This window comes from Anopheles gambiae, chromosome 2, assembly GCF_943734735.2.
Source record: "Anopheles gambiae chromosome 2, idAnoGambNW_F1_1, whole genome shotgun sequence".
Taxonomy (NCBI): Eukaryota; Metazoa; Arthropoda; class Insecta; order Diptera; family Culicidae; genus Anopheles; species Anopheles gambiae.
In genome coordinates, this window is record NC_064601.1 from 86,347,031 (window position 1) to 86,373,975 (window position 26,945).

General features: G+C 43.1%; 2 protein-coding genes across 3 annotated transcripts; both read right to left on the reverse strand.

The window, feature by feature from the left end:
- Positions 1–1,523: 1,523 nt before the first annotated feature.
- On the reverse strand, positions 1,524–14,221 carry LOC5666843 (uncharacterized). 2 transcript variants are annotated; one of them, XM_061646378.1, is made up of 7 exons: positions 14,113–14,221; positions 12,570–12,828; positions 9,413–9,553; positions 5,694–5,841; positions 5,075–5,622; positions 2,528–2,727; positions 1,524–2,454 (listed from the first exon to the last, which is right to left on the reverse strand). In XM_061646378.1, exons 2-7 carry the CDS (start codon positions 12,691–12,693, stop codon positions 2,194–2,196), a joined length of 1,422 nt encoding a protein of 473 aa, XP_061502362.1. In that variant the 5' UTR covers positions 12,694–12,828; positions 14,113–14,221; the 3' UTR covers positions 1,524–2,193. The 2 variants fall into 2 exon arrangements, with proteins under 2 accessions (XP_061502362.1, XP_061502364.1); XM_061646380.1 differs by having other exon boundaries at positions 5,327–5,622; positions 14,113–14,219.
- Positions 14,222–21,935: 7,714 nt separating this feature from the next.
- LOC5666844 (uncharacterized) lies at positions 21,936–26,732 on the reverse strand. Its single transcript, XM_001688636.2, has 3 exons — positions 26,408–26,732; positions 23,120–23,457; positions 21,936–23,047 (listed from the first exon to the last, which is right to left on the reverse strand). Exons 2-3 carry the CDS (start codon positions 23,256–23,258, stop codon positions 22,491–22,493), a joined length of 696 nt encoding a protein of 231 aa, XP_001688688.2. The 5' UTR covers positions 23,259–23,457; positions 26,408–26,732; the 3' UTR covers positions 21,936–22,490.
- Between the last annotated feature and the right edge of the window lie 213 nt (positions 26,733–26,945).

Consider the following 26,945-nt stretch of genomic DNA (forward strand, 5'->3'; position numbering starts at 1 on the left):
TTCGTATGAATAGCAAGGATTACTGCCATAATATAGGTTTCTTGCGTAATTTGATCGTAAAAAATGTATAAATTTGATCAATGAAACTATTGACTAAAGTACTGCATCACACCTGTCATCAACCTACACCCGGAAGAGTGTGCTTGATTTGAAGTCAATTTTTCATTCATCCATATAAGCGAATTTTGGCCTGTTTTTGGTAAATTACCTACATAAAACTCATTTCTGTTGCTTATTTTAGTGAAAACAGTACGACATGTCAAAATTATCCTCGAAAAAATCTAAAACGACCTGTTTTTATTGATTTTATAACTATAACCACTATAGGAACATGCCTGTTTTGTGTACCTATAATGGCACTATGGTAAAAAACACTCAAAAATGCATAAATATGGTCAAAAGGCAAATAATTTTAGTAAAACAATAACATTTCATAACAGTTATGTTGAAAAACTAGTAATTGCGTGGTTGTGTGGTCATTTAGAACGTTAACAGAAAAATGAGTTTCGTTATGAAATCTTAAGGATTTTGGAAAAATGTTGACTCATTTAACAAAATAATGGATTTTTCGGTCACTAAGTAACGGAATGGCCCCATTTAACTTTTAAACCCTTTGTAAAAGGCTAAAGAACATTTCACACTAACTTAAATAACTTAATTACTTGTAATTTGCCGTATGAACCGCATTTTAGTGCAATACCACCACTATTGGTACTACCACCACTATAGGTACATTTACCCTAACAGGATTCTCCGACAAAATCTTGCGATAAAATATGTTGACCTAGTTTTGCCTGTGGGGCCGATCTTGTGGTACAGCCGTCAACTCGTACGACTTAACAATATGATCTCGTCATGGGTTCAAGCCTTGAATGGACCGTGCCCCTATACGTAGGACAGACTGTTTCAGCCTACAAACTTAAAACAGAAAGGACCCCAATAGTAAATTTTAGATCAACCACAATCGCAAATTTTGGATTTTTTTGACAATCAATTGTCAAAATTGCGATCAAGTTTTTTGCGACAAAGATTATTGCGTCCAAAACTTTTGTGACCAAGAATTTTGTAACCCAGACTTTTGCGACCAAGACTTTTGCGACTAAGGCTTTTGCGACCAAGGCTTTTGAGACCAAGACATTTGCGACCAAGAATTTGCCACCAAGACTTTTGCTACCAAGACTTTCGCGACCAAGAAGTTTGCCACCAAGACTTTTGTGACCAAGACTGTGACCAAGATTTTTACGACCAATACTTTGGCGACCAAGACTTTTGCGACCAAGCTTTATGCGAGCAAGCAGATCATTGCTGGTAATTAAACTCCATGAAAGTTTTCCAATGGAATGCATAAAAGTACTGGAATTTTCATGGCTTTATAACAGCTAACACGGTGCACAAGCAAATGAAAAGTCAATAACATGAATCAGTCGTCAAATCAAGCTTGCTGTTTAATTTCAACCAATTTAGCTTCTATTTTATAAGTCTCCAACTCATAAAGCTGCTTGCGTCTAAAGCGTTTGGGTGTATTTTCGTTTCATAAGGGCTTTATTTGTAACCTACAACATTAACATTAATTCACTTCAAACCAGGGGTGGAAAAACTGGGAAACCATTCGAACAGAAACGTTCGATTGCTGCCGGTAGGCTTAGCCTAAACGGCCGAGTTGGTGAGCAAATAAATAACTTCAATAAATTAACAGTTTTAATAAATTAACGGCCCACCATTCAACGCCCTTCTGTGGGGTTAGCCGGATGGTCTTAGGTGAGCTAAACGAGTATTCCAGAATCCGTTAAGTATTTTCTCTCTCTCTCTCTTCTCTTCCGAACAATCGCGGCAAAAGGCAAGCGGTAAGAGAAATGCACAACCTCTCCTCTCCAATATCCTTTAAATCCAGGTGTTTGGAATCTTGAATGCTTTATAACGAAAACAAATGCCTTTCTTCCTGGCAGCATCCTCGAAGGGCCAGGGATTGGAGGGTGTTGTACGTTTCCCTTTCGAAATTTGTACAAATCGATGAAAAAAATGACAGTATGATAATGAGTGATGATAAAACATGCTGCCTGCCTTTCGCTCCGCGAAGTGTCTCTCAACCTAACGCAAACTGGACCAAAGATGGAATGGATTCTCGAGTGGGATACGTAACCCCAGTGCTAGGAAAATGCGGTTCGCGTTCGTACGCGCATCGCGCCTGCATTATTAGTATGGCCGCTGCTGCTGGTACGCCATCGCGTGCGGATCGGCAAGCTGTGGTGCGTAATGGTTTGTGGACGGGGTGTACTTCGGGTTGCGGTACAGGTAGGGCTCGTCGTAACGCTCCGCACGATCGTGTCCACCCGGGTAGCTGGGACCTTCGTCGTCATGGATATTGTGCAGCGATCGCTTCCAGTAGCCACCGAAATCACCGTCACCGTGATCGTCGTAGTGATGCTGATGCTGCGCATGTTCGTAGTAGATCACCTGAAAGCGGAAGGGAGTGGTGCGTTAGAAACGATGAGCCCTTTATCGAACCATCAACGAACGCTTGATGAACCTTTTGTGGAGAAGGTTGCTTCTTGAAATCGATCCAGAATCGGGCAATGTTGATCAGCAGACCGATCAGTGCAACGGCGAAGAACTTCAGCTGCAGCTTGAACGACAGGATCTTGAGCAGCAGTTCGATTTTGGCCTTCAGTGCCGCGCCCAGAATGAACAGCTTCATGAACGTCTTCTTCTTCTTGCCCTTACGCTTGCCTAATGATTGTGTGTATTAATGTGGGGTTTGGTGGAAATTATAGCACCATTTTGTGTTGCGCCATTCGGAGTGAATGTGAACAAAAACGGGTTCGATTTTCAGTTGTAAAGGATGAAAGGAAGGAAGGTAAAAAGTAGAAACAATGGTTAATAAAATTCTTTTGCGCTTGCCAAACCAGGGTGTATGTTTTGCGTTAGTACGGAACTACGGATATCTACTGCGGATACGGTTAGCAAAACGAAAGCAACAAATTGCTACTACTAAGCACACGCTTCACAATCATGCGTTAGCTTGTTTTCTTTTTAGCTACATTCACACTCACACGCAAAAGCACACACATACAAGCACACAAACACACATGAAAGCAATTGAGCTAGATTTTTTTTTTCTACGGGGAGGTTTTGGGTAATTTCTATCTGTTAGACAATTATAAGGTTTCTACTACAACATGTTAATAATGGGTTAAGTTTAAATAACTACAAAAAAAAGCGTTTCAATGCATCTTTCTTGTTGTATTGGATGATGTTGATGAGGTTGATGATTTCTATGCGGTTGTTTGAGATTTGTTTTAGTTTCGTTCCGTTTGAATGTTTTTTTTTGTGTGAATTGTAACATATCACAATAATTTTGTGGAATTGATTATCTTATTTAATAGGTTGAATGCAAAATTAAGTAAAACTAGACAATTTTTTTTTTTAGCCGGTCTCGTAGTACAGTCGTCAACTCGTACGACTTAACAACATGCCCGTCATGGGTTCAATCCCCAAATAGACCGCGCCGCCATACGTAGGACTGACTATCCTGCTATGGGGGGAATCAATTAGTCACTGAAAGCCAAGCCCACAAGTGGTACAGGCAGGCCTAGACTGACATCGGTTGTTGAGCCAAAGAAGAAGAAGACAATTTTAAATTCAAAACAATAGATGAATAGAACTGCTGATATCGAAAAAGAATAACAGAAATAAGAAAAGTTTCATGAAAGCATTTTTGATAATCGTTATCTAATTGATAATATATCATTTAAATGAAAAAAAAAAAACAAAATGAGAATGAACAATAAAAACTTGTTGATTAATACAAACACATTACAAAAAAGTAAAAAAATAGAAAACAAAAACACACACAAAAAACTCATACGCAAAGATACGCTGTACAAGGAGAAACAAAAACAAAACAAAAAATAGGAGAAAAGCAAACGGAACAACAGATGGCGAAACCAAAACAAAACAAACAAACAAAAAAATCAAGCATGAAACTACGAAATGGCACAAAAACGATGGTAACGTGATGGGAACACGGGTTGCCGATGCATGCAGGCGATAATGGCGAGACCTTCGCAAAGCTGCTGCGTCTCGCCCTGTCAGGTATGATCAATCGAATGATAAAGCGGATAATGAGTATATGATGAACTGCTTGCAGCGTGCTGCGGGGTAACAATGTGTGACGGATGAAGTGGTGGTAGGTGTAAACATGCTGATGAGCTGTGTGTATGTCTGGGTAAATGTATATGATTGTATGATAGAGTTTTTTTGTTGTTGTTGTTGCTGCATAAGCGATAAATGTACGTGCAAGCGTGCAGTTGGCCGAAACATAAAACACTCTTTTGTCATGCCAAATTAGTGGATGATGATCCCTGTTACTAGCCACGTTCCGAAACCATTCATGCACATGCACATGCCGTCCCAGAAGGTGACCAATGGATTTTGCTGGTATTTTTTTTTGTTTTGCTTTGGGTTTAAATAATTTTTGGTAGATTTATGCGACAGTGAGATCGTAAACAAAAAGTTGTGGAAAAAATGGTGTAGTTGGTGGCTGGAGTATTTGGTGAAAAGTGTCGTTGGAGCTGGTGTCGTTTCATCCTTACGTGTGTAAACGGGTGTTTCTGATCCTGTGTACGCGTGTGACGGGGATGTGTTCTGTCTGTAAATTGTTTCATCATATCGGATTGATCTGTTTGGGTTGATTTCAAGAAATCAAGGAACAACTAAAGGGAACAATGGCACAATTCATACTCCTCTCTTAGTCCTGTTTCGAGATTTGGAAGTGAAATCGTGTACCCTCAAACTACAAGGATATTCAAGAAAAAGGTGTACTACTTGGGAGGCTTTCAATGCCTTTGCACAAGGAGAAGGAACTCTGGAGCGTAGCTCCATATGGAGCCAAAGGTAAAAAAACACCGGGACCACTACCCTTTCCCCATACAATAGTCTCAACGAACGGGTGGTTGGGGTCGTAGGGAGTTTTGCTAGGATTTCTGTGGTGTTTTGGTGTTTTAGCTCAAAATTGGACCCAATGTACTCAAAACATAGAAAGGCAAGAAAAGGTCTCGCCCGTTGGTGTGCGTACGTCGTCTTCGCAGGCCACCGACGTCATCGTCTACGAAGCGCACGGCCGGTGCGGCGGTCGGTGCCGGCTTCGAAGTGGCAACCAAACGGCGCCCCTCCGCTACCTCACCCTGGACTCGCTCGCTACCCGTCACCATCTCCCGCCTGCTCTCCTGTGCCGCCGATGCCGATTGCTGTACCGCACTGTCGTAGCCAGTCGTAGCCGTCCTATCGCCTTCGCCGCTGTCGCCGCCAATGGCGCTACGAGACCCACCTCCATGACCACCAGCACTAGGTTCGCCACTACCAAACCCATAATCCAGTTGGTCACCCTCTTGCTTGCCTCTACCAAGTGCTTTATCCGGGCTGCCCGCCAAGCCAGCATAATCCACCAAACCATCCTCCACAGCAGCGAGCTGATCGCGGTAGTCCTCGTCGTCGGCGTCCGCGCGCCCGACGGGGGCACCGTCCCGGGCCGGACCGGCTGCGTTACCTAGCTTCAGCAGATGGTGGATGTGCGTCTTCGATGAGGCTTCCTCCTCCTTGCCCTCCTCCTTGTCGGATACATATCTGGTTGGGATGGATGAACATGCATTTAAAATTGCGTATTGGATGCAGTTAGAAGGAAGCGCTAAACTCACTCATCAACACCTTCCGATACGAATTCCGAAAGGGCACCGAGACCCGTCTCGATCTGTTGCATCAGGGTGGATGGTTTGCCTCGTGCAATCTCAGCATCGCTGAGACCTCGGCTTTGCTGTCGCGCCGTGACCTCCTTGTCTGCCTCGGCTGGGAAAAAGAAAATTAAAGAGGAAAAAGAATAATTAGTTAATTGTATAGGCATAGCAGAGAGACACCAATAAAACAAAATTAATGGTTTTATACAATTGTTTGAAGTTATGACTAAAATAAATAATTTAATGTGTTTTTATTGCATGTTTGACAGTGTAATAGTGCTAAAAAAGCACAAAATAAGATCAACTAGTGCATTCATCTTTCATCATTTAGACTGTACTCAAGCCAGAAACCCTCAAAGGAAGTTATGATCATTTCCCCCAGCAATGTTCACTCTCCATTCCTTACATCCGTTCCACAAATTGAACATTCCAGCACACTCATGAAGCTGGCTCTCAAGACGCCGATGAAAGTGAATTTGCACAATCTTAATCGACGCAAATCACTTTAACCTCATATCTCCGGATGATGAAACACTTTCCGAACGGGTTCAACCGTACGAGCAGGTTCGTTCGCGCCTTGCCACGCTAGAAACACGTTTGGCAAAGTCTGCGGCGATGCGCTGAAAGTGGATCCGTTGCTATTCCTGTTTTTACAGTTTGCTCCAATTACTGATAAAATTTGCCCGGATCGGGCACAGGCCTACGCCAATCGTTTCCTCGATCTAGATTCTATTCCGTGCCGAACGGGTCAGATGGATGGTGTGGCTGTTCATTTCGGGGAAAAACCATTGACGACGGGATCCTCTCGAAAGGCTAGATAGGAAGTGTGGCACTGGATGGTCGGAAAAAAGCAAATGAATGCGAGATGGCACCGAAGGCTGAATAGGCTTGACAAACCGGTTAGTGTCCGGTTGTGGGTCATTGTGGTGAATCTATGAAAGTAGCTTCATCTTGAACTGTCATCAGTATATCATGCTCGGGGGTAATAATGTTCCTCGATATAAGAAAGGAGGTTCGTTGTTTGCAATAACGTTGAAGTCTTTCGTAATGAGTTTTATAAATGAAAGAACGCGGAACTTTTTTCCAAATTCTTTTAATTTTGGTCTAAATAAAATAATACTTTTTCAAGTCGAAATGTTTCCTATTTCATAGTTCAAGAATGTTTCAGTACCTTATATCCTAACAGGTTTTGATTTAATACCCCAACGAAAGACATTTACTTGGTGTGCATATTTCAATTCCTGTGTCCTCGATCAAGCTTTCCCAAGCTCTTCAAGTTCGGTATGAAAATTCCCTACCCACATTCTAACCCAGATAGCACGACAGAAGATATCTGTTAGCATGCGTTTAATCCACCCTCAATTCCCCACACATGTCCACATAGTCAACATTCCGCAGGAGCGTCGCTGTCGGATTAACACGTCGTTTCGAAGGGAAAGACATCGTTTTCTAGACCTCCGCTTGCACGGAATGCAGTACATGCATCCCAATTTCCCAGCTTCTTTTATCCGCAGGCCCTTCAGATAAACGCATGTACCAAACATGCCAAATCGGAAAGGCCACCCTGTTTGGGGATGTGCAAACTGAAACGATAGAAAAAGCTGTCGCCAAACGAACATCAACACAAAAGGGAAAGCACACATACGGGGTGCCATCTTCCGGGTATGTTGCATCTTTCGTTTCGAGAATCACTTCTAGTGCCGCAACGGTGTCGGTGGGCGGCGAAAGTGATCACGCTCTGCCTTGTTCAAACTATTTCGTCCAGCAAACTTTCATTGCACACCACCCGAGGGAGAAGATCATCATGGTCTGTGGATGGTGCATTCGGCAGCAGCATAATTGAACACAATGACGATAGTTTGGCGGACTACCGGTTTTGGCAAGCCCGGCAATTGGCTGCGGAAGATGCGGTAGACGCCGTGAGAAGGTCTGTGACTTTCCATTTCCAGGCACGATCAAGTCACCATGATCGATGCTGCAAACGCCGAACGAAGATGACCTTTTCCTGTGCTGGTGGAATGAAAATGTGGCATGGTGGAACCGTACCGGTAAGGCTACCGGTATCCCGCCGTTTTCTTTAGCAAGAAGCCCTTTATCGGAGTACAATTATCGTATGCGCAGGGGTGCTTTTTTCCCAGTGGCACGATTATTGAAATCGTTCGTCGGTTGTTGAAATAAATCTTGCTGCAAACAAGGAGATGGAGAATGAAAGATGCTTGCAAGTGATGAAAAAAGGAAGCATTTGTCGCTTTTTTATACGGAATGACATTAGAGTTCGTGGGGAATGTACAGAGACACGCTGTTTGGTAACAAGAAAAAAAAGGGAAATTCCCACTAATGCCCAGGGTCAAAGAAAATGAAAAATGAAGATACGCGGAAGCTTTTGTAGGGAAAGTTGTTTTTAATTGAATATTCGACACCATTATCTTCTACAGTGTCTCGATGTCAGACAAATAGACACCGATTGATCACTTCAAACATTGAAAATATGAGGTTCCAAACTTACCAAAAAAGGGTTTTACAAACGCATCAAAACTACACCAAGCGAGAAAGCTCATTTTGGTGCAAATGAAATACGACATGATTTCTAAATAATTATCTTTCTGTTCGAAATGCTACACCAGCACAATCACTTCACTTGAGCCATTTGCCAAATTTGGGGCCTAACAATCAGTGCTTTATTGTGGGTTTGTGAGTTTCCCCTGAAATGAATCCCATCGTAGATTATTATTTCGCTGCAAAGCATGATCAAATTTGGGTGTGTTTTTACTGGCTAATTGTAACATTGCAAATTGTTTTATTAAGCAGGCAAAGTGGGTGGAAAGTTAAGTGATAGAAAGTGTAAAAGATATTGTGTGATTTTGTCCATAAAAAGTATAGATGAAAATTGTTTGAGAAGATATTTGAACGTGAGTCTGTTGATTAATTAACAATAACGATCGTTATTAAAATTGAAATTTGTAGTAATTATTCAAAGCAGGAATTGGTTGAATGAGAGTTTTGCACATTAAAGTAATAAATTTAGGTAAAAGACTCATGCAATGTTCACGCAAAATATGTTTTTGTTGCTATTTTTCAGAAGATTTTCCGCTTGATTTATGTCACATTACAAGTATGAAGTGTATCTCATTCAACCTTACAAAGGCCAGTAGGTCATCCCTTAACTTAACCGATCAGTTGAACAGTTAACGCCGATCGAACGGTAAAACCTACCCATCAATACACCCAAACGTTGGTGATGATGATGGTGATGATGATGATGATAATGATGGGCAAGCAAAACACCACTAATGAAGTCGTTATCGCCGCTTCGTGCGGGGGGTTTGGAGAAAAATCAATCAACCCCCTTTTCCGTTAGGAACTAACGATCACTTCCACGAGAAGTAGCTCATTATCCCTTTGCCAGTGGGCTTAAGCATCAAATCGTGAGCTGGATGGTGAGAACGTTCTGAGTCGATGGAAAATTTTGCTTATTGCATAAAACAAAATAAGCGAAAGCGAAACAAAAAACAAATTCATAAACCAATTGCCGTTAGATTGGCCTTTTAGGAGCTGTGCAATATAGAGGGTCTTTAATAAATTCTTTGCTTTTAGTTTTACAGTGGCGGTGAGAATGAGAGGGTTCTAAAGGGCAATAGATTTGAATGTGAAGTAGGCAGTCCAATTCTGCCCAGAACACTTACCGAGCATTTCCATCTTCTTGGCGTTTAGAATGTCTTCCCAGTTGCCCAGCACACGGGCGGCCTGTTGCCGTACGCACTGGCCCGGGTTGGGTTTGACCGCACAGAGCGCCGCCTCGAGCAGGGCTGAAGAATCGACTGTAGCTGTGGGGAGAGAGAGAAATAGAAGGAAAATAATCGTAAATAATAGCCAGTTAACGCGACAGGGAGGGGGAGGGCATGCAATAAAGCACAGCTCTTTAGACCTAAGCGCAAGCGATAAATTACACCTTCGTTTAGGGTAGGAAGTAATGGGACCTTATTAAAAGGGACCGTTTTGATGTCTCGGTGGTGGTTCTTGTGGTTTTCCGATCTTCCCGTTTTAGTAAACCGCATTCTGGAGCAGATAGGCCGCGTTGCTCGGCGTGCTGGAGCAAGTTTGTCAGCCTGCCGCAAGGGGAAATAAAATGTAGTACGGTGTACGGTTTTGCAGTAGTTGCAGCCCCAGTTTCTCGGTTTGTTCCAATTATTCACACGCATTTGCTGGAGCGTTTTTTGTCACGTTCCCTGTCCGTGTCTTCATTGGACGCGGAAAAACAAAGATGATGAGCGATGTGTGAGTGAGTGCCTTAGGAAGGATCTCAAAAGCTATGCAGCCGATTAGCAATAATTAGACGTAGAGCGCAAAACAGAAACAGATCAAACCACGAGGCGACCACGGATATGGACTATGACAACTTCTGTGCCGGGCCGAGTGTGCGAGCGTGTATGTCAACGAATGGGTCCGGTTTTGCTTGCTTGCAGCACCGTTAGACAACAACGGGTACGGGAAGCCTTTGCAATCGGTACGGCGGAATGATGTAAGGCACACACCCATTTGCACCATAGGAAGGTGTATCGTTATCAAGGGCTTGGAAGCGTGTCAAGCCCGTTTATCCCGTATGTAGGCCACAGCCTTGCCTGGAGGAACAGGATTCGCGCGCGAACCAATCGAAATAGGTCACGCGCTGCGAGGAACGCTCGTTTCCTCCAGGCAAGATGGCATGCAAAGGTATAGGGAGATTTAAACTCTTTCTCGATGATTCAGCACACGCAGCACGGTTTAGGCGGGCAGGAAAGTGAAAGCGTTTTTTTAGTGTGTACCTGTGCGCGGGAGTGGATTCTTTTTGAGGCCGTTGCGTGTGTGTGTGTGTGGGTGGTATAAGCGGAAGTGTAGTTTAATTGATGGCCTTTTTATATGGGCGCAATAACGCAAACCAATATGGATTATCTATCCGTTTTGGTTTTGCAGTAACACGAGAAAAGCAAATGAGATGAAATTAATTCACAACACCGATGTGTGACATCCGCATTCTATTGTAACATTTAAATGAGTCCTCTCCCGCGTTGTTCCGGTTCACTTTCTACACGCATTGTCAAATCGATGGGATCATCATACATTGAAGTCACTGCTCGTCGCACAGAGGTTCGTCGCTTCTTCGTGAGTTGAAATCTTTCGATTGATTCGATTGAGTGCGTAAAATACAGAAACAATAAGCTACATTTACAGTAACATTGTATTGTAAAAATCAATTAAAGCACATAATTTCATTCAAATTCCTTTCATTCCAGTTTTCATTGAAAATTTTCCCGCCTTTCGTATTTGGCAAGCTTCTTTTTTTTCAACAAGCTGCTGAGCGTAGAGCCAAACGGTAGCATTTCTATTGATTTACGATTCACTTTCGTGCCGGCATTAAATGTAGGACTCCGATGGTCGAGGTGCGTAAAATGTAGCCAACCGGTGAAAATGAAGCTTTTCTTTTGCAATTGCCATTCAGGTCAAATCGGGCCTGTAGCTGTAGGTGTTTTGTAGCGTAAAATGGAGGTGAAATTCTTCTTTTGAAAGTGGATGTATGAATGAAATGAAGGTTGAATGTTAACAAAATTCATTACTGAGAACATAAAAAAGGACAAGAAAAGTTAGATAATGGTCTACACTGCTTCGGGAAGGTTCCTAGAGCCAATACATTACTTCTGCCACCTAACCTTAGCTGTCATCGTGCTATCAAACGGAGAAACAAATGTTGTACCCCTATCAGAAAGATCAAATCTAAGTCTGATGGAATACGACCTTGAACTCTCCTGTCATCAGCTAGCTTGAATAAGCGAGAGCATCCCATGATTACGGTTCACGCGCTTTCTTAGCGCGGAATCCACCACTGCCCAGGCCTACAAGCCGCCGTCATTTGTAGTATACTTTCTCCCAGCGCCCAATTTCGTCCCACAGCACAAAGCACTGCCTAAGCGAGGGATGGGGCCGGACGATACAAAACAAACATCGATTTGTATTTCACTGACCGTCTCCAAAACGAGCCAGTAGAAAGTAAAACCACTCTCGCGCCGGGTTAGGGTAGTGTGAATAATGTTTTGGTCACAAGTTTTGAACCCCTCCTCGCTGCCAAAGGCCCGTAAGGGGTACGGTACGGTTGATTTGTTTGCCCGTGAAACGTTTCGAGGTACAGTGGGTCTTAGCGTGTGCTTAAGTAGGAAGGAAGAGAATTAGAAGCATGTAATGCATCGGATGGGTTTTTTTTTAAAAGATTTGCGTGCCTGCAGCGGGCATGCAAGAGCTCCATTAATAGGGACCGTAAAAGGGCCTGTGTGTGCTTCTCCTTCGTGTTGGTGGTGGTGAAGAAATTAAGATGATCTTCAGCTGGAAGCGCCCGTACCATGGTGAAGTTTATGGCTTTAAGTTAGCTTAATGGCTCATCATCACCGCGTGGAAGGGAAATGATCGTGAATCGGTAGCTCGCTGATGGGTGTGCTGCAGACGAGCGGCACCGGTTATGATGGCAGTGAGTGTGATTAGGTATTTGTTTACCAGCGCTGCGGTCGCCGTTCGCATCAGCGCTGGTTCAATATTTGTGATCGTGATTGGCAGGCGATTGGTACTTTACTTAATTCGATTCGCGCAAATTGTTTCTGAAGAAATGTTGAATGTGATTTTATTTTTAATTGATTTTTTACCTTTTGAGTACGGTAAGTGCTAATAAAAAGCTTAATATCAATTTGTTTTTATGCGCAGCTTCATTATTGTTCATTAGTTTAGTGTTTGAAATTATGCGACAGCTTCTTCTAGGCTCTATTTCCTCTAAAACGTTCAATATAATTCTAAGAAACATTCGATCATGCTCGCACTTACCTGACTTTTCCACTTTCACATTGGCACCTTGCTCCTGCGCCGCAACGGCCACTCCGATGAGGACGATCCACACCAACCCGACCGCCATTGGCCGCCGCTCGTTCCGCCTGCCTATGCTAATCATCGCTGGTCAGCTGGTTCTCCGTATACACACACGCACACACACACACCACACCTCACAGGTGTACACTTCCGGCTTCGAATTTGGCAAGAGAAGATTCCGGTACGGCGTTTCGGCGCGACGTTTCCGATCGCGACGCTGTGTGGCCGAAAATTCCACAATTCCATTGTGGGGCGGTTTGAAAAGAGAGAAAAATAAGGCAAGAAAAAATAATCAGGCAAATGACGTACATTGAGCGATATGAGAGACCAGAGAAAAAACACCAGGAGAAATACGCTTGTAAAGGAAAAGAAGATTGCTATTATTGGCGGGCGGACGGGTGTTCGAAAATTTCACTGCGACGAAAAGCGGGTCAGCTTAGTTATCTTCAAAGCTTAGTTTCCGCGCTGGTGCCCAGCGTCCGTGAAGTGCGTGTAATTGAGGGCCGGCAGATCGGGCGCCGATCAGATAAATCATCACGCTACGAGTGCGACACGATCCGTTAGCGCTGGAGAGCGTGTTGATCAGGCAGACAGGCCGCCAACCTTTTGGACTGTAGCGTAACTGGACATGGTAAAAAGGAAAGCCCCAGCAGCGATTTTGATCATGTGAGGTTATGGGATCACTGTTAGAATTTAATGAAAGGTCGAAATGTTTCGTTTGATCAATCAACACACAAGCACAGGGTAGCAATTACAAGACAATTAATGTAGAGTGAAGGAATGCCTTTCTACATCTACATCTTCGAGCAGCCGAGTCCAGCATTAAGTGTTTCAGGGGCATTGGGTCAAACCCCCAAAAAGGGGGGAAAACAGTTTCAAATTAATCCATCCGGCGGGACGAAATGCAACCGAGCCGTGGAACGAAGCGTTCAAAAAATGCATAAACATTATGCCACCGCAGGCAGTCCACACCAACACCAAAAACTTTTTGTTTGGCTTCAGTGCGTTTGGTACACCAGCAGGAAAAGGGCAACGAAAGGAAAGCGAGAGAGAAAAAAAACGCATTGTTTTGTTAATTTTTTGACACCGATTTCGGTCGAATTCCTGTTTTCGAACGTTCGAAATTTTGCTTGTGTTCGTGCTTGTACTCCACTGTCCACTGTGTATATATAAACACACACACAAACGATCTCGAGTTTGCAGCATCCAATTCCCTTTAGGAAGGGAGAGTCTCATCACGTTTACACGACGCACATGCACACATACACAGTTTTACAACGAATAATTGCACGCGAACGAAACTGCTCAAACTTGCTTGCACTTGTATGTACTTTTTCACCCAAAATATTGGAATTATTTGTCCAACTATTCACTATTTTGTTTGAAATCACGAGAAAGAAAACTGCATCCTTTTAAGAATCACATTTTCGTCCGCTTTTTTCCTGTACCAATCCCATCCACCATGCAATGATGAACGGTCCAGCCCGCCCATGATACGTACCGGTTCAAGATCAAGGTAATATTAAGCGTGCGCTGCTTCCGGACGATCGGTTTTATAGTGTGGGGCCGTGTCAGAAAAAATAAACCTAGCCGCGCAAAGTGTCGGCGGTTACGCGAGTGAAAGACACGATAGGAAGTGGGCGCTCTCACTCGGGGCTCGCTTGATGCGAAGAAAAGAGCGTGAGTGAAAGAGCGCCCGAAGACGGTTGCCGTTTTCTTTGGCACAGCTGAGCAGCGAGCGTTGGGGAATCGGTTCGACGCTTGTGTTCGGTGACGCTAGGTGTGTGTGTGTTTGCTCTTTTTCTCGCTTGCTTTCTTTCGAGCGATGGTTTGAGCCCTTTCGTTGAGGAAGGTTCGAGGAGGGTTTCGCGAGAGCAAACCTTGACCAAGGCCCTTGTTTTGGCGTTAACGGTTATGCTGTGCGTTGTCAATCGGATTTAAATGTACGATTGTGGTGAGGCTTGTCGAAAAACTTGATTTAATCCTATGTTAAACAGGATATAATTAAACTATTATGACCTTAAATTTAGTTAACAATAATACTGAAAAAACAGGAATACATAGTGAAGCACAATTGCATTGCAAATTTGATTGTTCATACTCATTCTTAAATTTAGCCCTAAAGCCTATATATATGCAATTTGTGTGTCAAAACTATATTTAAATCATTTTAAATTAATATCAATCGGTAAGTAATAATATTTAATCATTTAAACATATAAAATTTAACATTTAAAGCAAGACTTTATCATACTATTTACAAGCTCAATATTTAAAATTTGTTCATTTGCAACAAACGCCAAAATGTATGCAATTAGTATGTCAAAATTTTGTTTTTAAGGATCATTTTGCTGCATTCTTCACAAATATCGTATTAATAGCTATTTTGTTTATTCATATGTAAAAAAATATGAATAATTATTGAATGTTCTTGAATGTTTGTGTCATGGTAGTCATGGTGTTTAAAATTGGCTTAATATTTGTCCCTTTAAAACTATTCACTGCTCTAGTATCATCAATTGAGATCAATAGGGATAAATGTGCAAACAAAAACTCAGCAAGCGTTGCATTTCGTCTGTTAGCTACTGTGGCGCAGTTTTGTTCATGAAGCATAATGATGTTCATCAGCGCTTCATCTCGATCTGCTACCGGCCTTGTGAAAAAGCGGCCGATGAGAGATACCTTAGCCGTACGTGTGAGCGCTACACTTCACTCACTGGCGTCTCCTTTCTCCATAGTTCACTGATCACAGCCAACAACAACAATAAGACGATCCACCCTTATTTTTCATTGTCGAAGCATCGCAAATACAGATCGCTAATAATGTTGCTTTCGTTTAGCAACAATCGATCGCGCACGGTTTGCGTCCCCGCTGCGTCTTTTCCGGAATGGGCATTTACCTGTTTGTCGGTCGGTGATGGACAGCTCCACGCACAACATGTTCCCGTCTCGCGCGTGTGTGTTGTAGGTTACAAGCCCTAGATAGGATGCGGTGCAAACAAAATAGGGAGAAAAGGGTTTGGTACGTGCTGTGTTAACAATCGTAGACGGAGGCTCGCGCATCGGTTCAGAAGAAAGGAAGCATGATCTGGTCACGCATTATCTAATGAAAACCGGTAGGGACATGAGGGGTTTGGTTTTGTGCAAAACAAGGAAGGCAGCAAGTTCCGTTTTGTAGGTCAGTCTGGTTTGTGGCGATAGACTTTTGCGTTTTTTTTTCGAGGCCAAACGAGTTTGATCGAGGGAAATGGGATTGGCGAAACTATTGTAACTGTGGCTGATGGTGCACATTTAATTGAATGATGAGACTATACATAGTTTCTTATGTCAATGTGATTTTTTTATTTCCAACTGAATTTAGATGTGAATTTAGACAGAGATTTAGTTTCGTCTCGCTAAAACAAACATTATCTAACATCTAAACACTTCCCCAATTGGAATAAAAGAGCGCATGAAATTTACGCGACGATTTCAAATACCAATAGGATAAGGAAATCCTGCCCTCGTACGGAGCAACACTACTGGCAGAATTTAAATTAGGCGCATAATCATCACAGCCAACCTCCTGGATACAAACGCAAACACTCACCCCAAAAAGCACATCAGAAAACCTGATCGACCGGTAGTGCATTCGTATGGCTGAGTGAGAGACGTTGGAAATGGACTGTTGGATTAAATTAATCTGTCTAGTCGATCGTGCGGTGCTGAAGTAATCGAATGAAAATGCTCCCGCCCCGAAAATAGAGGCAAGACGATCGCTCATGATTAGGAAGTTGAAAACATGTTGAGCTTGCTGGTTGAAAGTGAAAGTTTCGGCAATCGTGTACCCACCGATTATGTTGCGGGAAGGGTTTAGCGTGAAACGGCGAGTGAATTTGGGAAGAGGATCGCAAACATTTAGGTTGTGGCGATCGTTGGACAAGATTAAGACAGTTTGGGAAATTTTAAAGCGTTGCGTTGTTCATCATCATTCATTGTGCTTTTCGACTCTTTTTTAACAAAAATATGAAAAATATGTGGATACAATGGTGTTACTGATTATTTTAAATTGATTATTTGGTTGTTTAAACACGTTATTATTGATTTTGTTTTTCCATTAAATGAAATTGTATACAGGAATAAAGAAACTAATGACAACATTGTAACTCATCCCTGTAGGGTGAAATGCAAAATGATCGTTAGCATCAATCGATGTGGCTTTTTGTTTGTTTTAGCTACCCCTCAGCAAGCAATTACAAATACCCACATGAAGATGTATCCCATTAGCCCCCGAGGGAAAGGGGGGGGAGGGGGGGGCACCGAAAGGCTAATGAAAATGAATTTCGAAGGACAAAGAAAATTGCAGAAAAGCGAACCCTAATCGAAAGGGCAAAAAGAAAGCCTACCCGACTGCTTACAGTTTCAGTGGCTAACGGTGGCGGTGTGAGGGTCCCATTAGCGGGCTAGTGGCATCACGTACACTTCGTTTATCAGACGGGCGTTCGTGCTGTGGTCGAATGCATTTGAAGGCATTTGCAAAAAAATGCCTCACTGCAACGATTGCGCTGGTCAGCTGTTGTATTTATGGGCTAAGTTTTTTTCACTTCTTCTCTTAAATTCCATGGAACATTGAAACTGAAGGTGGGCAGTATTCGTGCGTCGTTGTGCAACAAGTCTAAATCGAGCGTAATTTTTTAATCACATCCATTTGCAACACCATTTGCTGTGTGGCGCGTGTGCCAATAGGGAGGGTTTGAATGCAGTTTTGTTGGGTGGAAAAAGCTGATGAAGTATTCGGATGCTCCGTGGATCATAAGCCGTTTGCAGTCGTTGTTTAGCACGGTAATGCGATAATGCGATTTTAATTGCGAATGGAAAGGGAAAGCTCGACTATCGGGTGATAACGATAGGGAAAATAATGATTGCATTGAGTATCCAGCGGTGTAAGTGAATATATGGAATACATATTTGTTCAAAGAAATAAAAAGAATAAACAAGGCACACTTGTTGATACTGATGAAGATCTATTAAGGAGAACAGGTCGATGCAATGCTCGTTGCTAGGTTGCCGTTTTCAGCTCGCTTTTGACAGTTTCATGAAAAAGTGTTTACAAAAAAGGCTAATAGTAAACGTGGTAAAGTGGACGAATTTAATATTAGAGAGATTATATTGATTAAATTTCTTGCGGTCAATCACTTCTGGAGAATAAAGGAGAAGTAATTGCAGTCTACTCTGTATACAGATAACCTCATTCCTTGCCATTCCGTGACCACGAATCACTACCGTTTGCAACGGTCCTGCTAGAAGAACGAAAAGTTTAATAGGCATAAAATAACACTTTACATGTTCCAACTGGGTAAAAGAAGTCCTATTTACTTTCAATCAAACACTGAGAGTTAAACGAAACATCCAATCGGCACACACTGGTACAACATGCACACCGTCCTTTACTTATAACCCGGCAACGAATGATAAAAGAGATCCTTGGATTATATCAGCCAGGTAATATTCTAATTGGATTTTAATTCTTAAAGATTCTAAAAGGAAAACATGTAAAAAATGCTGAACAAAACTCTCATTCACTCGTCCATCGCTAAACTTAAACAATGTTTAATTTAAGTGTCAAAATTTTCCCACGGCTTTCTGTCAATTTACTCTAAAGACATCGACCTGTTCTTTTTCAAAGACCTAGATCATGATATTTAAACTGTTAGTGAAGTTCATTCAAAAAACTTAATTTTTAATAAAAACCAGACAAGCTATTCTTTGACAACATTACATCGAGGTAGGAAGGTCATAGAGGGTACTCTTCTTATAGAAATATCACACAGTCCTTTCCCTAAGCTTGCAAAAGCTTCTAATGTGTCCCTCAAGCGATTGGATATGCTGTCTTGAAGGTTCCCATGCATCTCCTTTGCTGTCACCGTACCCGTTACGCCAAATTAAGCAAAACCTACAAAAGCCTGCCGAGTGTACCTTACTGATGGTATAAATTTCAAATAAAAAAAAAATAACCCTACTTGCTAAGAAGAAAAGGTAAGCAAACATCTAATCGACCGTTAATCTTCCCAAAGCCCCATAGATTGGTGACTATGGGAGTCGTCGGAATGTGTTCAGGCTTCCCGAGTTTCCCTACGGAAAGTGTCCATTTCGCGGTACGTATCAGGTTGGAGCCGGTTTCGGCAGGTTGTACCGCTTGTTTTGCTGCTGCGCGAACAGCACACGACAACCGTACCCCGGTGGAAAGATTTGAAAGTGGGATCTCGGAAAACAAGACACGATTTTCCACCAGTGTGAGTGTGTCATCGGGCGGGAAGGCGCGGGAAGATTCATTCGATGCCCATCTTCTGTCGCTTCGGAGTCAGCGGAAGGTCAGGGACAGAAACCCCCTTTCAGCATAAGAGCTTGGTAGCATCCAGCTGTGGATTCTTCTTGGCAATGGGATGAAAAATCGTGTCTCCCTCCTACGAAGCTGTCGGGTGTAGGGCCGCTCTTTTTTGGCGTCCCTTTTGGAATCCCATAAGGCCTGGTAGGTAGCAGAAAGGCTTTCCGTTGCAAGACGCTATGCGTCCCAGTGGTGGATCAGCTACTGATGGGTCGTATTGGCTTTGAGCAGTCGCTTAGCAGCGCGTTAGACTAGTAGAAAGCGAAATTATTGCCAGCTTTGGGGAGGTCCAACACCAGAGAGACGCTTGCTATCGCGAAACCCTTTTGGAGTGTGTCCCCTTCCGACTTCCACCCCACCTGGGGAGTATTCATTAATATTCAATGGGTGATGTGCAGATGACGACCATTTCCGTTAGTGCAGACGTCCCATAGCCGCTCGTTAATGTGTGTTTCTTTTGTGTGTTTCGGCAACGATTTTGCATTTTGTCATATCGATCGAGCCGTGCTGTTTTCCCTTGCCCTGCTTAGGCTTGTGGTTGTTGTTGTTTTCCATCCAACATTCCTTTGCCAACATCGCTTCGGTGAAGGTATGGCAGGAATCGAATCGTATGCCTTTTTTTTTCTTCTTCGATTGTAAGACATTTACGTTTGCGCGATTTGTGTAAGGAATTTTCTGCGCACCCAGCCGCCCATCGACACAGCTCAATCAGTGCGCGGGGAGAAATCCCTTCGACATTGCTGCACGAAGATGCACCGGGGCCTGGGTGGGGGGAAACTATTGTCCGGTGTTTAATGGTAATCACCGCCGCTGCATTGATATGATTTGCTGGCTGGGCTGAGCAGAGTGCCGTGGCTTAAGCATCGATAACGAGCTAAGCGGTCGGTTGAGTTATGCTCGACGGGATGGGGAATGTTGATGGGGTATGCAAAAGGGGAAGGTTCCTTTCTTTTGCACAGTGACAGTGCGTCAAGCGGTTTTCAATGGAAGGTTAATGAAATCTTGTTTCATTGGCTGGGAAGTTGGGAAGCTGAGAATGTGGAAAAAGGGGTGCCATTGTTGCAGGTGAATTATTGATCGATGCAACAAGGGTCATGGTCCTTGTTTTACAACAGGTGCGATCCGACACAATGTGTTAGAAAAAAGATGCTCACAAGTATGATGTGTTAAATTTGATGCAAATTGCAACTAAGTGCGAAGATTGATCACATCGAGGACTGATACAAACTTTTAGAATTCTATTCACTCCGGTACTCAAAGAGACTTGCTAGTTTTAGTTAATTATAGACTAGTTAAGCAGGCCCCTTTTTTAAATTTCCGATTTGAGTCTTGAAAATGAATTGTTTAGTGATTTTTTCAATGTAAAAAACAATCAACCTAACGAAATTAAAAAAAATAATTTATGGATTCCTGTATCATCAACCACGTTTACTTACTTATTTGGCGCTTGAGCAACTGCTTGTCCTGCTGCACATGTGCCCAAAACTGCTTACAGTATGGTGCCTTCATCTGTCAATGTTGCAGCAATTAAAATAATAGATCCATGCTTTATGATACAATAGTATCGTGCACAATTTAAAAATATACCAACGATGAATCGATAATTCTATGTCATCAGTCATCAAACCATAGTCTGAACTCACAGACACACAGAAATTATTATTAGGATACATAACAAATTCAAAAATGTTCGCTCAAACTATAAATTTATGGTTTTGAGTTTTGAGTGATCTTAGGAAGTTTTCGATAAAGACAAAGTAAACTAAGAAGGAGCTTTAGACTTATTTAATTTTATGAGAATCAAACGCCAAACATGAAAAAAATCAGCAAACATGAGTAACCACACGATGAAAGAGTATCACCTGCTGCTTGAAGGGTTTACCAAGCATGAGACGATTTATTTTGCGCCTATAGGGTATGCAATGTTGCGTTATTGGTTGCGCCAGTAGGGTATGCAATCCAAAATATGAAACAAGCAATGCTACGGTAACTGAAAGGAAGCGAATGTATTCGATGTACTCAGAGCTTCCATAAAACGGAATTATTATTAGTACAACATTAATTAAATAACAGTTATGTGTGCCATAAGTTGATCGTTAGTATTATCATTAAATGTACATGTTTAGCTGTATTGCTGTATTATTTGTATTGCTTCAAACTATTCTATTAATTATAATTAAAATAAACCTTTCCAAGGTGTACTGTCGAAGAACATTTTGCTTTTCAAAGATCTTGTGCTACGGATACAGTTTTTACGTCCGGATATCGAGACACTGGTTGTCTTGGAATTTCTTCCCCACTGCCCTATTTGCATAACTAAGCGTTCTGCCCACTGGCATCTCTGTTTCCGTTATTGCTTTGCCTAGTAATACCGCTGTAAACCCCTCCGAAATGGAACATCTGATTCACACCCATAACTGATTGGTTCCACCGAAAACCTGGCAATAAACTCAACGCGCATCGGCATCATACGGAGAACAGGTATAACTCTCCCCTTTTCCACCTTTTTTTCCCCAGAAAGATGATGTGCAAAATGGCACATAACCTCAAACGGCATGTTGGAAACCTTTCCGAAAACCAGCCGAATCACGGAATCACCACAGCGGACAGCATTAATTAGGCGAAATTAGGTGGGTTTCAGTATAGCTCCTGGCTAAGCAAAAAAAAGTCTTGCCATAAATACACACCTCAGGGGACGTCCCGCAGGGGCTTTCTTGGCTGTTTGCATACCTCCCATTGCCCGCATGATAGTGCGGCCGATAAATCATTCGCAGAATGTGATTACACTTTTTCTTTCGCGGGAGAAATGCGGACCTTGCGCTACAATTGCTAGCGCATCTCCCCAAGGCGTAATGAACGCCTCACAGAGGGCAAACGCTCTTCATTCACGGGATGCTATCCATAATGACTCGCATGACTGGTGCCTACATATTTAGACCGCCACTGTGCGGCTATAGAGGTACATTTAGTATCATTGTGTGTTTTTTATTAGATTTTTTATACATTATTTTCAACCTCTAAAACGCTTTGAACGCGTTAGCACGGCTTCGTTGGGTTTGTTTTAGAAGATGGCTGATGCAAAGCCCGGCACGTGTCTTGTATTTTGTTCCCCTTGATTTCCCTTCGGTTTCGCTCGAGTAAGGATGGCCTTGAAATCTTTCTATCTCACCCGCTCAGCTTAAAGTTTAATCAGATCCTAAGTAAGCAGTACCTCGAGCTAATTGAGACCAGCTCTCCCGCACTTAAAAAAAAAACAATGGAATTAAATACTATAGTACAGAGCGTTTGGAAGGAAGGCAAATGCGTAGGGCCGAGTTTCACTGGTTTGGTTTCAATAAAACACAGAAAATAGCCCTACTTTTGCACCCCCCTTCGTAACGTGGAATAAATGGGCCAGTAAGGTCGACGGCCCCAGGGTTGGTGTAGGATTTTTTGGCATCGCTAGATCCATGAGTGGCAGATTTGTGTGGTTGGAAGGAGTAAGTGTTGCCTCCTTCTCGGCTTACCCCCTTTCCCTATCGTCCATTTCGATTCAGCTGACGCCACTGTGCATAGATCTGGTCCAGCTTGTCCCGATCGGAGATGAGTACTTTCGGGTAGAGCTGCTCGTTCTTATCGACCGTAGACGTCGCCGCTTGGACGTAGATTGGATCCGCCACAGTGTCACCGCGCGACCGGTGGTAGCTGTTGAGAACCGTCGGAGGTCCATAGCTTGGGAAAACGCTAGGCGCAGTGTGATGCAGTGCCGATGGTGGTGCATGCTCGTACTCTAGCGGAACACTGCCGTGCTGAATGAGACCACCGTCGTTGTGGATGTGCACGTGGATGTTCTTGTCGGACCAGCCGGCACCGTATCCACCGTGCTGGTCGTACGTGTGTTTGGATTTGAAGAACGCGATCACCTTCGCCATCGCCAGCCCAATGTTGATCATCAGGATGGACACGCCGACGAACAGTGTCTTGAGGCTGATCGCGACCAGGAAGGCGAGCAGTGTCTTCATCACGCCCAGGAAAAACATCACCGGAACGATCATTGCCTGCAGTCGTCTGATACGCCCGAATGTCCGAGACTCTGAAAACACATGAAGCACACGTTGAGAGATTGCTGAAGAGTGGATTGGATTGGGCTGCTCTGAGTACTTACCAGCGATTTCAGTTCCAGAGTGACGTTCTTCCGTCGAAAGACTAGCGGCTTCGGCAGTGATCGTTAGGGTGATCATTAGTAGTAGAAAGGTCGTGGTGGACCATCTTCGAGTTATCGTGTGAGTCATTCTTTTCTGCATAGTGGATTGCTTATTACGTTGCTCGATAACCTCTTCAGGATGGTCGGGATGTTGGTTAAACTCCTAAGGGACTCACAATCTTCCCGCCCAATGAAATCAAGTCAATGATCTTGCTACCGTCACTATCAACCGCCGACTGATCTGCCTGTCGATCAGCTACCAACGTTGACGGCTGTCCCGCGTGCAGCTTCTGGGCGTGCTGCAAAAGGAAACGAAATGAAAGTATTGTGATGTGAGAAAGGAATCGACAGCGTCTACTGTTCAAACCACAACCACGTTAACGGGCGAAAGAAAGTGCGCTAGAATTAAGAGCAATGTCGGATCGATCGATTGTGGCGTTGTTTTTCATTGATGATCCAGTTGTAAATTTGCTGTCTGCTGTGCACAGTGTAGATCGGGGGGGAAGCGCTGTGAGTGTGGTTTTTTGTTTTGCGTGTGGCGTCTCGTTTTGCTCGAAAGTTCTCTTCGCCGCTGCCATCCCCATGGTGAATGTGAATGATGCATTTTGGCGAGGGAGAGATTTCGGTCGGTTCGTGTTCGGATTGCAATATGAGTGAAAGTAACCGTGCCGGGCTGAACTGAATTCAGGTGTGGCTGTGTGTTGTTGTTGTAGTGTTTTACATGCTTTTACCCATGCCACCAAGTTGCAGTTGGTTGCAGACAATTACCAGTCTCCTGATGCATTCTTTTACCCGGCATACATCAAATGGTTGTTGTTTGATTGCCGGTGAAAGATTTTACGGCTCATGTGCGTTGGAGTATGCGAGTATGCGTGGGCAATACAAAGCGGAGAAGAAGGTGTTAATATGGCTGTCGGTTAGGTACTAATTTTGGAGACAGTTTTGCCGATTATATCTGAATTTAATGCATATATCTAAGAGTCCTAATGAAGTCTAATTGTTTGCTATTCTCGTATTTAGTTCCTTAAGCGAACTTTGAATATGTTTTTAGCAAGAGAGCACAGGTTTATTCTCCTTTCTTTACAATTCCTACTCTGTAAGTCCTTTTTGATTACCTTTCACTTTATAATTTCGGGTGAAATCGAAAGCAAATTACTAGCTTAACTTTTACTCAACTCGAGTAGATAATTTAGAAACAAATTCTAAAAATACGGCCACGCATATTCCACAGCAAAGAAATCGTTTCAACATATCTTGTTCCTTTTAAAGTTGTATTTCCAAACAGTGACCTTTCCTTCCCTCGCTATCTTAAACAGAAACATTTCACCGGTGACCACTTAAGCCATTAAGCCATAATGCCCTCCAGTTTGAGGGTGCTCCAGTTAAGACAGTCCCCAGAAGGCCCAAAAAACAAACGGAAAAATGTAAACACCTGTCCACATTTCCGGGTATTGGGGGGAAGTGGCAAACGGCAGTAAAATTATGTGCACCATCCGGTTGACCGGCGACCGGCCATTCATCCACATAAACATACCACTGTTCGATAAATAGCTCAACCAGTACGTGGGGGCATTTGAAAGTGAAAAGAAATCGTTCACGCGGGCAAATGTTGGCTCACCCCGTCACTCGCTTTGAGGCCACCGCACCGCGAGGGCTAGTGACAAAGGTCGAAACATTACTCCGGACACCTCACTCCGTGTGGACGGTGTCAGCTGAGCGGCAGGAGAAATGAATGGGTTTTTTTTACCCTCTGCTTCTTTCTCCAGGTTAAACGGTTTAGAGCCGTATCGCCGAGCAGAATGTAAATCGTTGTGAAATCGAAACTCCCTTTGGTGTACAGATGATGATGACGAGGTCGAGGGAGGTTTTGATGATGGTGGTTTAGTGACAAGGAATGCATAGCGAATCATGTCGATTGCAATGTTGATGGTTGATGTGTGTATTTTCTTCGCTAGCTTGTTTGATTAATGCGGGTGTGGTTCAAACAGGCAATTCAGAGTGTCCAATGTGTGACGTGGACTCAAAGGGTTTCGAATTGACGGAAGGAATAGAGCTGTTTGCTTGCTTTCGTCCAGCTGATCGATGTAAGTAATGTGTACAATCACATCAGATGTCTATAAAGACGAGATGATGATGTCTTTTTCCAGTGAAAATAATTGGTAGCCCTGGTTTAGAAAATAATCAATAAATGCGGCACTAAGATGTACGATCAAGTCAGATCCTTATCTATGGATGGAATATATTTTTCATCAAACTTTTTGTTTTTCAAACAACATTTGCTCCATTAATCTGTCATTTCTACATGAATAAGGTTCATAGTCATACATTTTAACTCCATGTTTCATCCATTCATTCAATGTTTTATAAAACAGTCACTCCAATCACTGCAAAGGTCCAATTCCCAGTTCTCTCTAAACGATATTAACGGTTAAAATCCTCCCGAAATTCGATATTCAACAGCAAATCCACACTGATTTATGCTTCCGGATCTTCCAAATAGATGAATCGTACCAGATTACGGCTCCCCTTAAACGATTTTCCCATCAAATCGATATCGACATCCAAAAGGGAACCCCAATTCGATCGGTTCCATCACAACCCGGGGAACGAAACGGTACAAAGGTTTATGGGCTGATCGATACCCTTTTGGCGTGTTATGCAATTTAATCGATCGACCGTTATCTAATAATGAAGAGGGGGCTTGAGATTCTTGAGCATTGGTTTTATTATCGTTCGATGGATTGACCGGTTTACGATTAGAAGGGATTGTTCTGTTGCCGTTCGTCTTGGTTCTTAATTAACGGTGGAACAGAATACTTAATCACTTCTTGTGGGTCAACATGGTGAGATGGCACTGTTTATTGCTTAGCTTTTGTTTAGTGGTGCTTTGTGGCATAAAATTATCATTTGTAAATTAACATTTTAACACTGGTATTCGCACGTTTTAGCAAATCGTGCTTATACTAATTTAACTTCGTGTTCCATTTTGGGAGTGTTTTTTTTTAAGATTTAAGATTTAAGTACATCACAAAATAATTCTAATGAGTTCATTAATTCACTTCTTCAAAATCCTCTACACAGAGACGGCTTTACGGAAATCACAAACTTGTGTTAGCCTGTTTTTTACTTTTTGCAATTCAACACCATTTGTAAGTGATCTTTCTTTGTTTCCGATGTGTCATAAGCATGCTGCAGTAAACGACACGATCGTGAACGAACGTTGAATTGACAATGGTAACTTTTACTCACCGAACCTGGTGTGCCAATTCCACCGGAATCAGGAAGAAACGTATGCTTTTCGGGAATGGGAGCGATCGTTTCTCCTCACGTTTGTAAACCAACCGCTAATACTGAGCAATCACGCTGATAACCAGTTTCTTCATCCCAATGCGTCGTGCGTGTCGAAAACAAACATTCAAGAACCACTACCACCGGTGACGCCGAATAGCTCGATTTTGGGGACAAACTGCACCCGACCCGGACGTCGTCGCGAAACCAAACCGCCCGAATACTGAACACTTACTGAGCGAACGCGAACTTCGTCTCGAACATGGTCCGATCTTCGCCGGCGCCTTTTCTTTACACCTTTTACACCACCGCACCACCGGCAGTCACCATTTCTCTCCGGCCTACGATACTGCCAGTCTTCTATTGGTTTCGGTGAGTGCCTGTGGTTGGTTTACTTTCTTTGAGAGCCACAGCAGGTCCGCGTTGAGTTCCGTGAGGGAAGCTGGACTCGTGAAAGCATTTCCAGTTGGTGGCACGTGCGCCGGGAGTTGCGTTGTCT

What these genes read in the sequence shown, in the direction of transcription:
- LOC5666843 (XM_061646378.1), bottom strand. Translation starts at nt 12,693, where the DNA reads ATGATTAGCATAGGCAGGCGGAACGAGCGGCGGCCAATGGCGGTCGGG. An exon ending in CAAGAAGATGGAAATGCTCG is followed by an intron (nt 5,842 to 9,412) that starts GTAAGTGTTCTG and finishes TCTTTTTCCCAG; the next exon opens with CCGAGGCAGACAAGGAGGTC. An exon ending in GTATCGGAAGGTGTTGATGA is followed by an intron (nt 5,623 to 5,693) that starts GTGAGTTTAGCG and finishes CATCCCAACCAG; the next exon opens with ATATGTATCCGACAAGGAGG.
- LOC5666844 (XM_001688636.2), bottom strand. Translation starts at nt 23,258, where the DNA reads ATGCAGAAAAGAATGACTCACACGATAACTCGAAGATGGTCCACCACG. An exon ending in CTCTGGAACTGAAATCGCTG is followed by an intron (nt 23,048 to 23,119) that starts GTAAGTACTCAG and finishes ATGTGTTTTCAG; the next exon opens with AGTCTCGGACATTCGGGCGT.